Below are 17244 nucleotides of genomic sequence, written 5' to 3'. Positions count from 1 at the left end.
TCACATGATGATTTTGCTTTAGGTTCCTCAAAGAAAAACTCAGTCGGGTTGCTTTGATCTGGATTCTTCTTTACTGCATCTGAAAAGCTTAACATCTAGAAGGTATTTATCTTAAACTTCCTCTGTGCGTCTGACTGAGAACGACACAAAATCTGGTCTTTCACAATAAGCAGTAGTGACCCCAAGGGTCAAAATTACAACAGGAATCTTATTTTCCAGTTGATTATCATCTTTAGTATAATGTCATGTGCACATGTACGCAATTATTAGGAACCATGGGGAAGAAATTAGCATGGTGAGTTGCTGTTTTGTATTAGTCATCATAACAAATCATAATTATTTACATTGGTTTTAGGATCTGGAGGATTGTGTATTTCTGGTCATTCATTTTTACCTTATACCCCTTGCAAAAAGACCTTGGCAATTATTTCATGCTGGAAAATAATACTCCATGTATTTTTTATCATCCCCAAACGTACAGAAATTTATCTCTTCTTGGGAAAATATAACATTATAAAATCTAACCATGGATTTTATGTGTGTTTTTTAACTACTGTAAGTAAAATAAGTTGGATTCTCCTAATTTAGTTTTGTTCCAAAATAGATGGTTTGTGGCTAATCCGTTTGAGTAATATGTCCTTTTCCTAATTTGTTTTTCAATAGTCCACAACAGTGTTTACACATTGAGGATGATCCAGATATTCACGAAAAACCGTTTCTGAGTTCTAGTGCTCCACCTATCACAAGTCTTAGTCTACTAGGAAATTTTGAGGTAATGTGCTTGATTTGTTTTACTAATTTTTTAATAAATTCTTTTATTGGGGGCTCTTATGTCTCATCACAATTCATACATCTTCCAATGTGTCAAGCACATTTGCCATCATCATTTTCAAAGCATTCTCTTCCCACTTGAACCCCTGATATCAGCTCCCCATTTCTTCCTCCTCCCTCCCCCGCCCGCCCTCCCCCACGAATCTTTGATAAGTTATAGATTTTTTTTTCCATATCTTACATCATCCTTCATTACCTCTCACTCACTTTTCCATTATTTTGTCCCCCTGGGAGGGGGTCTAGGTTGATTCTTGTAATCGATTCCCCCTTTCTCCCCCGACCCACTTCTAATCCTCCTGGTATCTCTGCTCTTCTTGTTGGCCCTGAGGGGTTTATCTGTCCTGGATTTCCCTATGTTTCAGTCTCTGTGAGGGGATGTCCAATTGTCTATAGATGGGCATTAGGTATGGTTTTATTCTGGGTATTAGATGTCTGATACCTGATCCCCACTGACAGTTCATGATCACATAGGCTGGTGTGCTTCTTCCATGTGGGTTTTGTTGCTTGTCAGCCAGATGGCCTCTTGTTTATCTTCAAGCTCTTAAGACTCCAGACACTGTATCTTTTGATAGCTGGGCACCATCAGCTTTCTTCACTACATTTGCTTATGCAAGACCCATTTTGTCTTCAGCAATCATGTTGGGAAGGTGAGCATCGCAGAATGCTGGATTGTTAGAGCAAAGTGTTCTCGTGTTACGGGAGTACTTGAGTTGAGGTCCAATGTCCATCTGCAACTTTAACTCATAACATATAGATATGAGTACATAGTTCTATTCCCCTCTCAGTATATATATATATTTACATGTGTACATGCCTGTATTTAGGCCTCTACGAATGTCCTTTGTGTTTTACTAATTTTTATTGTGACTCGGGTGAAGGTTTACAGAGCAGATCATTAATTTTGGATTCATCAATTTATAAACATTTTGTTTCATCCTTGCAATCCCCACAATGTAACATTACTTCTTCCCTGTGTTTCCTGTTTCCATTTCTCTTCCTTTCCATGAAAACTTTGCCCTTTGGACCTCAAAGAGTTGGCTATTTAAAGGTCTGCATATCCCACTTGTGTTTCTTATAGAGGCCTGTTGGTTGTTTGGCTGAATGGTGGTGATTTCAGCCCCAGACCTGAAGGATGGCCAAATGCTGTAGTCCCTAGGACTCTACCTGTCTTTATCTGACCGACAGCTGGTCATTTTTATGATTTTGAGTTTTCCATAACATTTTTCTCCCGCTCTCTCCAGAGGAGTTAGTTGACAGTGGTAGCCCGAAATCATCTTAGTTGTGGTCTCAGGATCATGGACACTGATGCTCACATGGTCCTTCATCTATTTCTTAACCTGTGTGAAGGTCTCATTCAGGTCTGCAATGTTGTATGTAAATGGATATAAATAAGTGGACTATATAATCATCGTGATGAATATTATTTTCATGAAAAGGAAAGTTGAATGGGATTACGAACAGTATCATCTTAGTACTGAGTAAGAAAGGCCATAAGGGGATTTTGGTGAAATTGGAGCAAGTAAACTTTTGACCCCCCACCCCTTCCTATCTGGTGAAACTGCCTGAAGGATTCAGGAAAGGTGATGATGATAGACTGATAACAGCCCCTTAATGCCGGTGCTGTTGGGCCAGGGTTGGATTGCTAAGCACCACGTCTGAGGTTCAAACCCACCAATTACTCTGAGGGCTATATGCTCCCTTAAAGCCTGGGAAACCGTACTAGGTTCACTGTGACTCGGTGGCGATGGTCTTGGTTTGTAATGATCAAGTAAGCTGACCTTCAAAATAAAATGGTTCCCTGTCCTCTCTTTGCAGCTTTTTATAAATCTAAATGGGTTCTGTAAATGGCTTTTTAAGAGTAAATAATAAGTGCTAATAATAAAATATTTTTTGGAAAATAATTTAAAATTCGTATTTTTTATTCCAAAAACTTTATATGATGGTTTAATAATAGTTTTGTGTATTACTTATAGCAATATTTTGATGTTGAGGGAAACTTTCATAGTTTTAGTAGAAATAAAAGGAAAAGCTATTTAGCGCCAAGTTGACCTGTTTTCCATGTCACTTCCAAAGTATCTGTTCATATATTTTGAACTCTGTTCCTGCTCTTCATGGATTTCAAATGGCAGAGGCCTAGATAAATAAAAAGGCAAATTTGCAGCATAATAGAAATTATAAGGAAAAGCAAACAATGCAATAAACGAGAACCTTAACAAGAAGAAAATTATTAAGAGATTAATATAGTACTTTTCAGAGAACTCGGTATGTATAACATTTTCAAGTCGCTTACGGAAAGTTCTGGCACAAACACCGACGGTTCTGGCACAGTCCCACCCCAGGCCCCCTGTCGTTTACGAGGGATCTGCTGCTGCCTTTAGGAAACCGGGGGAACTCCCCCAGCTCTGTGTCAGACACGGTCCTGCTGCTTTCATAAGGTTGTCAGTGCCCGACCCCTCCGAAGTGGACCCTGATTCCCGTTGTGGCAGAGCATATTTTTTTAATTTACCGAGATGAAAATTCCATGAAACGATGAAGTCCAATAAATGGTGAATTTCCAGGAGAGCTTCTCAGGAGTTTGAAGGGGGAGACTTTGTCAGTGGGTAGATTTGAAAGCCTTTTACTTTGTCTTCCAGGAGTCTGTCTTGAACTACCGCTTGGACCCTCTCGGCGTTGTTGATGGGTTTACTGCCGAGGTGGGGGCCAGCGGGGTTTTCTGCCCTACACATTTGACTCTTCCAGTCGAAGCTTCATTCTACAGTGTTTCGGACGATAACGCTCCCTCTCCTTACATGGCAAGTATCTTTCGAATGCTCTTTCTCCCGCCCAAGCCAAATCAGCTTATGAAAACCTGTCTCTGCGTTTAAAGAAGCGGTTGGAGTATGGCCTCGGCGCAGTGCTTAAACATAAAAGGCATTTCCTAATAGAGAATTGAAGGTTAAATAGAAACTTCTGAGCTAGCTTTAAGAACAGCTACTTTTTTTTTTTTAATTTTCCATTTGAGGACAGTGCCGACAGTATACTTCTATATAAAAATAAAGTTGCTTAAACTAATATTCTATATCTCACAGTTCTTCCATGTTCTCAATGGCTTACTGTGCACTCCAGGCCTATGAAAGTTGTCTTCCCATATGATCCTCCTCTTAGTAGGAGTTTTTAAGGTTCTGTGAGCCCCCACCGCCCTGCTCCTGTTGAGTTTGTCCTTGGGTTACTGTGGTGTAGCCCTAAGGCGCTTCACAATGCCCGATAGAAGTGGTCCCCAACTACTTCAGATGACTCCATCCTGTCAGTCTGATGTAAGTCAAGAACCTCGATTCTGTTTTGTTTTGCTTTTCTGTATTGCCTTTTCTTATCAATATCTTTGAAAATATGGTCTACATTTTATTTTTAATAGATTGTGGATAAAGTAAGCCATGCACTGCAAAATTGAGAGACTCCTCGTGTATGATTAGAATCATACCTTTTTCCAAAAAGACCAACGGTCAGACATGGCAACTACTGCCTCTCCTAAAGCTTCTCGGGTCCTTGGAAACATATGTAAAACTGTCTTTTGTTGTTAGTAAGAGCTCTGAAAAGGGACATTGGTGTACCTGAGAAGCAAAACAGAGCCAGCAAAGTTATGGTATGCCTTTTAGGGAACCTAAATATGGCCTATTCCTTAATAAGGTAATTTAAGCTCAAAGAAGGTGAGTAAAATTTATGGTGCGACTTTTAGTCAGGCACCCATTCAATATTTGACCCCTTGATTAAAACATAATTTTAAAACACCATATAGTATTGTGTATTCATTTATTCAAAGACTTTTTCCACCCCAGGGTTTTGGGTTCTTTTGGTTTTTTGCTGGAGGTCACAATCATGAAGCTGTACAATACTTGTTATCAAAGTTAGAGACACCTCCCTCCAGAGACCTGACTAGTTAGCACTTACACAGCCTGCTACTCATTTACCACAGAAAAATATCGTGGTGACACCCCCCACCCCCCCGGAATCCTTTTGGTGGGGGAGGGAAGGCCTTTGATTTTGATCATTAGAAAATTGGGAAATACTGTTGAGACACACTAAGTCTCAGAAGAAATGTGCATCATACCGGGATGCTCACAACATTAGAATAAATAAGATAAAGAATGACCCTTTGTGTTTTACCCTGACAGCCTGGCATCTCATCCGTTTCACAGATTTTACCGGCACCTAGTTATGAAGAGTAGAGACAGAGTTGCTAAATACACCACCGTGTGCCGGAATTGAGTAGAGTCCCTGTTGCCCGTTCGAATGGCTTAGAAACAAGATAGAATGTAGAACTGGCTTCAAATGAGCTCCCCTATTCTGCCTGTCTCGCAGGAGGTGAGGTAGTTTGAGCCTTTAAGAAGCAGAGCAACATTAACTAACCCCCCCAGATCATCACTGGCATGTCAAGTAGGTTGAGACAAGATTTTGTCACGGTCTCCAAAACCTACTGGGAACCATACACAATGAGTTTCCATTGACAATGGGAAGGGTTTTGTTAAGTTACTGCCTTGGTGTTAATCTGTCCTGTAAGAATTTTGAAGGCAGGTCTAAAGCCAGGTGTGCCAGTAGCATGATCATGTATGATTTCCTGACATCGATATTTAAGTAGCTAGATTAGATACAGCACTCCTTCCGGTTTCCTACTTGCGGTTTGCACATTCTCCTATTTCATAATAAATTGAGGGGTTTTTTTTGATCATTTTTTTATCCTATTTGGATTCTTCACCTTATTATTTCTTAAAATATCAGAAGAAAGCCTATATTTACATTGCTTAGAAATTGTTATGAACTCTTGCATTAAACAAAGTGTTTCTAAATCTGTTTTTTTCCCCTCTTAAATTGGCTTGGTTACTATTATGGTTTTATAACTATTAACATTGTATACATTCAATGAAACACAAGTGTAGGTTGAGTGGTAATTTTTTCTTTACAGGTCTTTGTACGTGTGGGAGATTATTTTGTTGTTGTTGTTTTATATGTGTGAGTATTCTCTCGTTGGAAACTAGGGTGGCAAGGACTAAAATTAGACTGTGTCCTGTCTACAATAATGTGATTAAATGATCGTGTGAGAAATCAGATTTCTCCAGGACTTTGACTGTCTCTCCAAAGCCCGTTCTCGTGAACACTTTGCAGTATTTATGTGCTCACTCAACAGTCTGGTGTCAGTACTGTTACCTTGGGCTTAAAGGGTTCAGGGTTTCCTAGTGGCACGGTGGGTTATGTGTTGGCTGCTACCCACAAGGTCGGCAGTTTAAAATCACCAGCCACGCTGAGATTTCTTTACACCTGTACAAAGTTAACAGTCTCAGAAGCCCACAGGGGCATTTCGACTCCAAGGGTCCCTAGGAATAGAAATGGGCTCCATGGCAGTTAGTGCTTGACCATTGTCTACGCCTTTTTACTTTCAAACCCAACAAAGATGATGCCCGGTGGGACAGCCTGTTTCATATTTTCACAGGGCTGGCACATTTTGGCATATAAAATGTGAAATGGTGAAACGCAGAGTATGCAGTTGATCTGTTCTACCTTAGCCATTGGAAAGAGAACTATTAGCCCAGTCCAAACAAACGATTCCTTCATTTCTTAAAACTAAGAATTAAGTACCACAATGACCGCCTGTGGTTATTTGTCCATTCTGGTTATTGAAAAGCCAGTGCACACTATTTGAATTTCCTTTATTTTAATCTATACCCACTTCCCATTATTTGGACTAATTGGTAAACAATTCTCAGAACAAGTACATCGTATACTATAGCTGGGATTCTAACGTGCACCTGATATCCTCTGGAGCATCTTGTTAAAATAACTTTAATGTGGGTAACTTTGAATAGAGACCAGGAAATCTACATTTCTAACAAGTTCACAGTGATGTGATGATGCTGGTCTGAGGAAGACTCCAGAAGACTCCAGTTACCATCTCTCAGACTTCCCTAAGCCAGACATTGTAATTTAGCTTTAACTTTGATTCAGACCTTAGTTCTCAGACCTTTAATTTATTTTGTTCCGGTCTAGAATCAATTTTGATTCTTAGATTACAAGTACATGATTTCCCTCCTCCCAAAAAGCGATACCCTAATTAAACCTTGCTGAGATATAGCATGAATATAGATTATTTCTAGAGATGCTTAATTCTAGAGAACCAATTATAACTTAGAATAAATAAATATCTTGAATGTTGTTGCCTGACCCTCAATTTTTTTTCTTTTTGCCTTGAATGTCTCTTCTGTAACGTAGTGCCCGGGGACCCCCAACTTTCCCCCCCTATATCTTGCCAGAGATCCAGATACGCAATTCAAGAGAAATGAAGAGTTGACTTCGTTTTATGAAATCGGGGGTGCGTTGGGGGAGGGAGAAGGCATGTTTTACTTGGTCCTTCCACATGTGACGTTTTACAACTTTACAAAACAATAAAAGATGGTTTGCTTTTCTGTTGCCCCCTCCCCCTCTAACCTCCCTTTCTTTCATTTTTGGTGAAAGAACTTTTGGCTTTTGTTTCTTCAATGTAGAAATTTCAGAGTGTGACCACTGATGTTATATATTAATTCACTGCAACATCTCCAAAAAGAACAAAGATAATGTTCTTCATAACGTAGCCCTCACTCAATGAAAATCCCTCTATTGGTACAATTTAGATATTGGGCTTTTTTCCCCATACAAATAAAGAGTGTTGCAACCCTAATAGTTGCATGATTTAATATTCTAAATATTTTACGTGCATTTGTATCGATGTGTACTCAATTTGTTTTCTTTCATTTCAAGGGTGTGATTACTCTAGAGTCCCTTGGTAAAAGGGGTTATCGAGTACCTCCTTCAGGAACAATACAAGTGGTATGTGTTTTCTAGCCTACAATTGCAATAATCATTCTCTCACATACATGTAGAACTTAGCCCTTACTCCTGCTGCTGCTGCTGCGACAACTTTGGTAAGTAACCGGGGGCTGCAGCTTTGCTTGGAGTTTCCCCGCTCTGCCTCAGACATGACCGTTTGGGGACTTCATAAAAGGAAACCATTACTAAGCTATACTCAAGGCGAACGCTTTAGAAAGACAGTCTATTGACAGTTTACTTAGTCTAATAGAGCTGTTTTCGATATAATTAGAGCCTGACATTACCATTCTATGGAATATAATAAGCCAGATTGAGATTGATCTATTTAAAAGGAGACCCCAGATATTAGTACTGCTTTGGCTGGAGAATTTGGGAAACAGTACGATAGAGCCCTAGTGGGATGTTGTCTAAAGCCGATCCCAATGCTAGGACTGCACAAAGAAGGGAGATGTATAATCTGACGTTTCGGGGTCTGAGCGACGATCTAGTTTGCAGTTAACCTGTAAATTGGGCGCAGGAAATTCTGCCAGCCGTCCAGCCTGTCGCAGACTGAACGGAGTCTCCCTGGGGCTGGGCCCTCACACGAAGTGTCTGAGCTCATCCAGTGAGATTGACATGCTCTGCGGCCTCAGTGTTCCGTGCCTGGTCAGAGCACGCGTACATCCCTTTGGTTGCCGCACCAGGGCGGAGCTGCACTGCGCAGTGCGTGTATGTATTGCAGCAACGCGGGCGCCCTTTGCTGAGGAGGAATCACTGCATAGCAAACTACGACTTTTATTTTAGATGGGATGAGTGTTTTGAACAGTAACTGTGACCACACTCTATTCCTAAGTTCCCAAACTGACTTCGGCTACCTCCCCTTTTCAGGGGGGAAAATAATTCACACCTCTCCAGCAATTAAAATATTTCGTACTATAGCCCATAATCGTGGCTAAGTGTTGCCTCTGCTTTTGCAGACCTCTGGTTTGCTCCAGGGGCCAGCGTCGCCTACTTTGGGAAACACTGTTCGATTCTCTTGGCCTGACTGTGTAGCTCACGATAAAGTGTGAGCCACTGGAATTTGTCAGTTGTCATTAAAGAATGAGGCATAAACCCAGAGCAGCATGTGTACCTCTGTGGTACTGAAATTTGGGCGTGTCTTTCATTCCTTGTATGGTTCAGTTATATGTAAATGCTGTGTTAACACCTAGTTTGCTAGTTGTGGTTGTTGATGTTTGTAAGACTCACTAGCCTTCAAAAATTGGATCATAATATTGATATATTTCTCATTTTGATTCAGTGAGTGATGTCCAGTGCCACGGATGAGCTTCTGAAAGCATGGGCACCAAGTTACCTATTGATGTGTTGGTAATTTGGTTAAAGTCAGACTAGCAGTGTGGGGTTTTGTTTAGAAACGAGTACTTGTAATAGTGCTTTGATTATCCATGTCCAAGTACCAATTGAATCCAATTCAGCCCTCGCTAAGGAGAAAATGTTTCTTCATTGCGATGAAGATGGTGCTTTTTAAAGGCCTAGTGTCACGTTTTGAAACGAACCCAAATGTGAGACTACGAAGTGGCATCTAGCCACTTGGATCCACTAATGATGAATTTCATTTTCAAAATTTGGAAACGTGTTCAAATGGGTGCTCCACAAGATAGCTGTGTTTTTAATTTTTAAAAAAATTATAATTACCATCTGTACCCGAACACTAGTTTTAGTGATCTTTTACTTAAAAAAAAATAACATTCTGTAATCTTTTACTTTTAAAAAAATAAAATTCTCACCATTGAATTGTGAGAAAAAAATTTAAATTCTATTTTGAGATCTTTGTAGTTGACTCTCTTGAAGGGGCAAATGGCCGTAATAATTAAAGTGGAGTGTTTTAACTCATTCGGCATTGAGACTTGCTTAAATTAATGGAACTATTTCTTAATAGCTTCACTGCTATCTGAAGAAGCAAAATATTATCTACTATTAACATGGAATTTGTGGCTTAAGATTTTGATTTGTTAACGGATTTTATAATATTGTGGAAGAAATAATTACTTTGATTTGTGTGTTTGTAACTTTTGGGTGTATATCGGTAGAAACTTCTGAAACTTTATTAAGTGAAGTGCCTGATCCTGATACGTGACCCCCTGAGGGTCATCTTTTTATTTTAAAAGCTTGTTTGATTATTGCCAAGATCATTTTGAGCCATCTCAACAAGTCATGGTTTTGAAGTAATAATTGTTAATATTGTTTCTTCAGACCTTATTTAATCCCAATAAGACTGTGGTGAAGATGTTTGTTGTGATATATGACTTGCGAAATATGCCAGCCAATCATCAGACATTCCTACGGCAAAGGACCTTTTCTGTACCTGTTAAGCCAGAGATGAAGAGAAATGCTAATAATAAAGAGAGCGTCCGACATGCAGAACGGTTACTACGCTACCTCATACACCTGAGGTAACCCTCCTGCTGTTATGGCAGAACAAGACCAGTTTCTTTGGTTTCTTACGTCGAACTGTACTCTAGCGAGGCCAGTAGCCATGGAACTTAGCTTAGGAGTTCTGGGTGAGCCATGATGCAGGGAGTACAAAGCTCCTGTACTTAACGACTTCCTGCAGGCCTTATGGCGTGAGGAGCCGCTTCACATTTTCCTTTCAGCTGTGAAATGTTAAAAATATAAATTTCTGTATCAGAACCCGTGCTTATATGCATGTGGCTGATATCTGGGGCCCTGTGAAACACCTAAACCATCGCTGTCCAAGGGAAATGTAATGGCGTTCCCTATACAGTCCTGCATTTCTTAATGCTGTTATGTATTGCATACCACGTCAGGTTCCTTTTCAGCTCTCAGTAACCCGGTGTTGCTAAGGGTAGAACTATCCGACAGAGCTTTCTGCAAAATGACCTTCATAGGAGGTGACTGCCAGGTCTTTTCTCCCATGAACAAACCCCTGAGTGGGTTCAAAATGCCAGTCTTTTAGGATAGCAGAGGAAGGCTTAACCATTGTGCCACCAGGGCTCCGAGCTATGGTTTGTGGAAGGAAGGAAGGAAGGAAGGAAGGAAGATGCTCTTAATTCAGCATTTATTTAACTCCGTTTATCCAAATAGTTCGACATACGATCAGAGCTTAAATCTGTCACCTTCTCTGTTTATACTAATTCCTCCAAATCAAGTATGTCTTTTGTACCTGAAGCCTAGTTCACTCCGAATTAGCTACATTTCAAGTGTTGGAGCGTCACGTGTGGCCAGTGGCTCTGGTATCTTAACCTTGGTCAACAATTGCTTAGGTGCCAGGCATGTTTCTAGGCACTCGGGAGACAGCAGTGACGACATCTCTGTTCGCGTAGAGCTTTTGTTCGAATGCTTCTCTCAGCTGCGTCTTTAACTCATCCACTGGCCCCCGTATAGACAAGCTCTAGGTTGTGAGAAGCCATCTGCTTGCCCTTGAGGGACCCTAATATTGCTCCTAGGACTACTGAGTAAGGAGGCCAGTTCATCTGAAGGTAAACTTTTCATCTGGGGTCCAGGCAGAGAGGAACCAGTCCATCAGTTACTGGTGGAGACAGCAGCTGTTTTGTAATAGATCTGGCTCATAGTGGTGGGCCGAGATGAATAAGCAGCTGTATACTCAAGTTCCCTGATTCAGAAGTCTGATAAGTGACTTGATTTGCCCCAAAGCACGCTTACTTTGTGCTTTTCTCTTGTGGGGGTGGGTCTTCTATCTGGTGGGCTTCATCTGAAGGATGCGATGAACCTGCACGATGGATTTAAATCCACCCTAACACTACCTGACAGGGGTTTCCCCGCCAATGTTACACCAATTGTAGGCACCAAAACAGACCGGGAGGAATACATTTATAAGAGTTGCATTGTTGTTGAGGTTATAAACAGCAGAATGTACAGCATTTCAACAAGTTTCACACGTGTTGCACTGATCAAGTTCTTTGAATTGTGAATCCGTTCACAAGCTGTCCCTGCCCCGCAGAGTTTCACATCTAAACTTTGAAGTTGTCAGTTGGGTCCCATAGATAAAGATCTCTAAAAGGCACAGTGCTCCAGCCAGGTATCGAGGGAAGCTAAATTATTGTTTGGCTCTGGCCTCCATAGCTCTAGAAAAATCTGAATTCCCTGGGAATTTGAAATTCTGCTCTGTGATTCACTCTTTGGATGACGATTGATTTATTCCAGGCAAACTTGGATCAAGAGATGCAGCAGGTGGTCGCTGGGCCTGGGGGACTTTTGAAAAAACAATGTCCCTGGCTGAGTGCTAGTGAGTCAATCCCGACTCAGCAATTCTATCTGACAGATGAGAACCGTCCCATAAGGCTTCCCAGCTTCTCACCTTTATGGAAGCAGGTCTTTTCTACCACTGAGCTGCAGGTGGATTTGAACTGCCACCTTAGCCATTGTGCCAGGTAGTGTGGAATGGAAGAAGCCTATGCGAATGCCTCTTAGTTGAATGCAGGGAAAGCTTGAACTCCCATTTGATACCAAATGAAACTTCTGATATCATTTGAAACGTAACCTTAAAACCAAACATCGAGCCCATCGCCACCTAGCCGATTCTGAATCTTAGTTAGGCTATAAAACAGAAGAAATGCTCCCATAGGGAGCCAGACTGTCACATCTTTCTCTGTGGAGCAGCTTGGTGAGCTCAGCCAAGTACTAACCTGTCGGTTAGTAGCCAAGCAGGTGAACAAGCGAAGGTTAACTCCATTAGCTTTTATAATCCCCCCACAGATAAGCTTCCACCTGCCCACCGTTGTGCCAGCTCCGACACGGGCCATCTTTCTCCTCGCACCCAGTGCTGTCCTTAGGGGCTCGGTAGTGCCCTGGAACAGTCACCAAAGGGCGCAGACCATACTGCCAGTTCAGTGGTCAGTTCAGGATGAGAAGCAGGACGCACGGAGACAAAGTCGCTCTTCATCCAGGACAGCTCTCTCAACTCCTTTTGACCTTGCAGGGCTCCTCCTTGCCCCCCACAGGGCCTCTTCTGGGCCTGCCGCTGTCTCCTGTGTTACAGCCCTGGACCAGGCTCCTACCTCTGTTAGGTGGTTTCTTGGCGCCTCTCTCTCCTGCTTCATGCCTTCCTGCATCTGTCTGCCTCATCCTGCATCCTTCTGGCTTTCCCTGCCGTATGTGTCTCTACGTTTTTCTGTCTGGAATCCTCTAGGGGTTGGTTGCATGTATACCCACTGCCTCTTCCATTTGAAGACATGGCCCTTTCAGTAGGGAGAAGGGGGCACCTACTGACTAATCCCTCTCAATAGGCCATAGACACTTTGTTTTCAGACGAGGCTGTAGTCACCTCGTTTGCATATTGTGTCGATCAAATCCCCGCAAGGCGCCTACCCGTCAACAGAGCAGGGGGCAGCAAACCACAAGTTGTTGAGAGTTTACCCAGGAGATGTCACTCCGCCTGGACAAAAGTAGCAAATTGTCTGGAATAGAAAAATAGGGCAAAGGCAGACACCTCATGGTTTTAGTGGAAGCTGCCTCAACCAAGGCAGGTGGAATTATAACCCAAACCCTCATTGGCCCCAAGCAAATTTGATACATAGTGATGTTATGAGGACCGAATGGAACTGCCCCCCCATGGGCGTTCCAAGGCTCTAAACATTTATGGAAGCAGATTGCCCCCCATGCAGCAGCTAGTGGCCAAACCACCAATTTTTTGGTTATCTGCTGATTGCTTAACCACAATGCCACCAGTCACCTTTAAGGCCCCATACAGGAACTCATTTCACCACCGAGAGTATTTCTACTGTGCCAAGGGACAGAGAAAGGGATTACGGACGGCTTATGCTAAGAAGCGGTACCCCCAAAAGACTGGGAAAAAGCTCCACTGGGCAGAGCTTTCGTAGTATGCATTTTCCCCACCAGGTGAGCATCCAGCAACTCACTCTGAGTCAGTGCACCCCCAGTAGCATCGCCTGGGAGGGCGCTCTCTGGTCACAGTGCATTTTTTGTAAAAGCAGTTTTGCTCACACCTCATTTTGCGCGATTTGAGAGAACAGCATGTGACTGTGAAATTTTGTTTCCTGCTCCGGAACAATGCCGCAGAAACCATTGTAATGTTGAACACGGCTTACAAGGAGAGCGCTACGGAAAAATCTAAAGTGTACCAGTGGTTTTCTCCTTTCAGCAAAAGGTGAAATGTTGACTGATGACAAACCTCGTTCTGGTTGTCCGTCAAGTTCCCTAATGGAAGAAAATGTCAACAAAATGTGTGCACCTGTGCTCAAAGACGCACGACAGACCACTGAAGAGATGGGGAGGTTATCTGGACTATTTTGGAGATCAGTTCAGCGAATTTTAACAGAGGATGTGGGAGTGAGAAGGGTCGCTGGGAAATTTGTGCTTCGGTTTCTGACTGACCAGATTAAAGAGCATGGAGTGGAAACATGCCGTGCTTTGAAAGAACAGCTCCGAAGTGACCCGGACTTTTTTCCCCCAAGGTCATTACTGGTGATGAGACATGGTGCTATTCTTACAACCTCCAAAGCAAACATCACTCAAGTCAGTGGGAGACACTCTGTCACCTCACCCAAAAAAAGCTCATCAAGTGAAATCAAAGATAAAGACGCTGCTTGTTTGTTTTTTTGATGTGAGGGGGAGAGCACATTTAGAGTTCCTTCCACCAGGTCAGACTGTGAATCAAGCTTTCTATTTAGAGGTTCTGAGAAGATAGCCTAACAGTGTGTGACAAAAAGGCCTGCTGTGTGGAGACAGGGGGCTGGTTTTGCCACCACGACAATGCACCTGCTCACACAGCCAATGCAGTGTGTCAGTTTCTGGCAAAAACCAGCATGTCTCTCTGGCCCCAAGCACCTGACTCACCTGGCCTTGTTCTGTGCGACTTCTTTTTGTTTCCACAAATGAAGAGGGGTATCAAAGTAGCAATTTGATGATCTGTCCAAAGTTGGTGAGACAAAGTCTAGCCATCCTTGCCTGTAAGGAGCTCTCTGTCCATACTTCCTCCAAGCCAGATCTGTCTGTTCTTTTGGCAAGCTATGGTAGTGTCAATATTCTTTGCCAGCACTGTAGTTCAGATGCATTGGCTTTTCTTTGGTCTTCCTTATTTAGCGTCTAACTTTGACATAGGTATGAGGTGTTTGACTCAGGTCAGGCACACCTTAGTCTTCGCTTTTCAACTGGGTAGTTTGACCTAGTGCAATGCAGTGTGTCGTTTGATCTCTTGCCCGCTGCTTTCATGAGCATTGATTGTGGGTCCAAGCAAGGTGAAATCTTCGACTTCAATCTTTTCTCCAATAAGTAACATTAAGATAATCATAGAGGTAAATTGCCAAGGATTTCATCTTGCTTGGATCCAAGATCTGCCAATATAGGACCTTAAATATAATACGAGGAGTTAATGTTTAGTCTAATACTGTAGCAAGACTAATTTTTCTTGCTTTCAAGATTGGTCAAATTTTTGTTTGTTTCAAATACTCACGCTCCTAAAATGATGAATCTTTTCCTTTTTTTAAAATTTTTTTTTAGGTTCCAGAGTTCTAAATCTGGAAAGATCTACCTCCACAGAGATGTCCGGCTCCTGTTCTCTCGAAAGTCCATGGAAGTTGATAGCGGTGCTGCATATGAACTCAAATCCTATACCGAATCGCCAACAAACCCTCAATTCTCACCAAGATGTTAATAAGGAAAGACAATTTAAAGTATTTGTCAGTACCCGAGTTTGGAAGTACAGAATTAGCATAGAACGGAGTGTACCAAATTAACATCCAGGAGAGTGAGACCTCTCCTGTCGTCCTGGACCAGTTTTTCTTGAAGGATTTCTGGACTGAGATCCAATATATTCCAAGCGGATTGGAAACACTTATGTCCTAATCCCTTTTGTACTGTTGAAACCACTTCATTGGACATGTTGCAATAGCAAACCCCTCAGTTAGATTAGTGTTTACACATTTTATTTCCCAGTTATTTAATATTTAATGTTTCCCTTAATACTCAAGTGATGTTTGTCTCTAGCGTTCTTATGTAGCACAAATCCTATGTAAAATCATACTATGTATTTTTGACTTTAATGTTGAAATCTGAAATATATGCACAAGTCTTTAATTTTGTGTGATGTGTTTTAAGTGCTTTAAGTTATTGACAGTGAGAATGAGATATTGAGCTTCTTTAAGATTCACGCACTATGCAAGCATGTATACCTGCGTTTTTATGAAGTTCGGTTTTTCCCAAGACCCCATGCAGGTGGCTGCCTCACGTGGTCGGCCTTTAACACGCTGTACTGGCAGTGCAATGCAGACTAGGCTGTTTCACATCGTCCCGCAAATTCTGACCACCGTGCCCACTCATGTTCCTTCTCGGACCTCTGAACCCCAAAGCAGTTCTATTTTTCCTTAATCACCACTATAGAGACTTTACATTGACATGCTGCCCATGTTAGATAACTTTCTCCAATTGTTAAAAGAATATGTACTTTGGAAACAAATTAGTATTTATATTGTAAATATATACCAAAAAACGAAGAATTGTGTATTTGGCTTTTATTTTTAGATGAGACACGTGAGTGATTGGGTGACTCTCTGGTAGCATCGGGCAGTTTCCATTTGATCTCCGCAGCTCCAACGGAGAGTGGGGAAGATGTCTTGAGCCTTGTCCCAAGGCGTCACTTCCTTGTGGAAAGTATCAGGCAGCTGGGACTGTCACCACACTCGACTCAATACATCAAAAACCTCCCCTTCAGCCCCCCCACCCCAGAAATAACAGAGAGGGGTTTCTCGATGTTCATGCAGGGCAGCTGCAGAGTAGATGACAACCTGATGAAACGATAGTGGGGACATTGGCACAAAGCTAAAAGTGCAGGCAAGAAAAGCTGTATCACTCACTCAGGTTGGGCCCAGAAGAGCTGGGAGCCTAGGACCAGCGATGCAGGCTGGGAGTGGGAAGGTCTTTATTTTGAGACCCAGCAAATGGTCACACTATTTGAGAGAATCTGGCTGCAACAAGAGTATGTGGGGGTTGCAGGCCGTCTGTAAGGTTTCAGTGGTATCAATTTATAAAAATGTATTCTAAACTTTCAGGTTATAGGGGAAAGAGCCTAGGATTGGGGTCTATACAGGTTACATTACAGTCTTAATTCTATTGATATCTCATGAAACTGACTCCCAGGATCCCCTAACCTTTCTGAGTCTATGACAAATGGGTGGTAAGAAAATATCATTAATATGCCTTCAAAAATGCTGTCATCTAGTTCTTGAAATAAGAAAGTACATAGAAGGTTAAGTCAAAAAGTATTACTATAAAATAATAGCAACTTTCAGTAATGCAAAAATATTACTAAGAAGCTATTGATTCTTTTTTTTTCATCATTTTATTGGGGGCTCATACAACTCTTTTTTTCTTACATTTTATTAGGGACTCATAAAACTCATCACAATCCATACATATACATATATCAATTGTATAAAGCACATCCATACATTCCCTGCCCCAATCATTCTCAAAGCATTCGCTCTCCACTTAAGCCCTTTGCATCAGGTCCTCTTTTTTTTTCCCCTCCCTCCCCACTCCCCCCAAGAAGCTATTGATTCTTAACATAGCCATCTAGGTCGGCATACTTTTGAAGGCAGTGTTGCA

General features: G+C 41.9%; 1 protein-coding gene across 3 annotated transcripts in view; it reads left to right on the top strand.

Moving 5' to 3' along the window:
* The window catches only part of ATOSA (atos homolog A), an 89678-nt gene extending 73961 nt beyond the window's left edge, over nucleotides 1–15717 (top strand). For all 3 annotated transcript variants that reach the window (XM_075530726.1, XM_075530725.1, XM_075530724.1), the window contains 6 exons: nucleotides 23–102; nucleotides 664–772; nucleotides 3465–3623; nucleotides 7594–7662; nucleotides 9895–10094; nucleotides 15142–15717. In XM_075530726.1, coding sequence (XP_075386841.1) covers nucleotides 23–102; nucleotides 664–772; nucleotides 3465–3623; nucleotides 7594–7662; nucleotides 9895–10094; nucleotides 15142–15295 — 771 coding nt within the window. In that variant the 3' untranslated portion in view covers nucleotides 15296–15717. The remainder of the gene's footprint in view (nucleotides 1–22; nucleotides 103–663; nucleotides 773–3464; nucleotides 3624–7593; nucleotides 7663–9894; nucleotides 10095–15141) is intronic.
* The last annotated feature ends 1527 nt before the right edge of the window (nucleotides 15718–17244 follow it).

This window comes from Tenrec ecaudatus, chromosome 14, assembly GCF_050624435.1.
Source record: "Tenrec ecaudatus isolate mTenEca1 chromosome 14, mTenEca1.hap1, whole genome shotgun sequence".
Lineage (NCBI taxonomy): Eukaryota > Metazoa > Chordata > Mammalia > Afrosoricida > Tenrecidae > Tenrec > Tenrec ecaudatus.
This window is presented reverse-complemented; position numbering and strand designations above follow the sequence as displayed.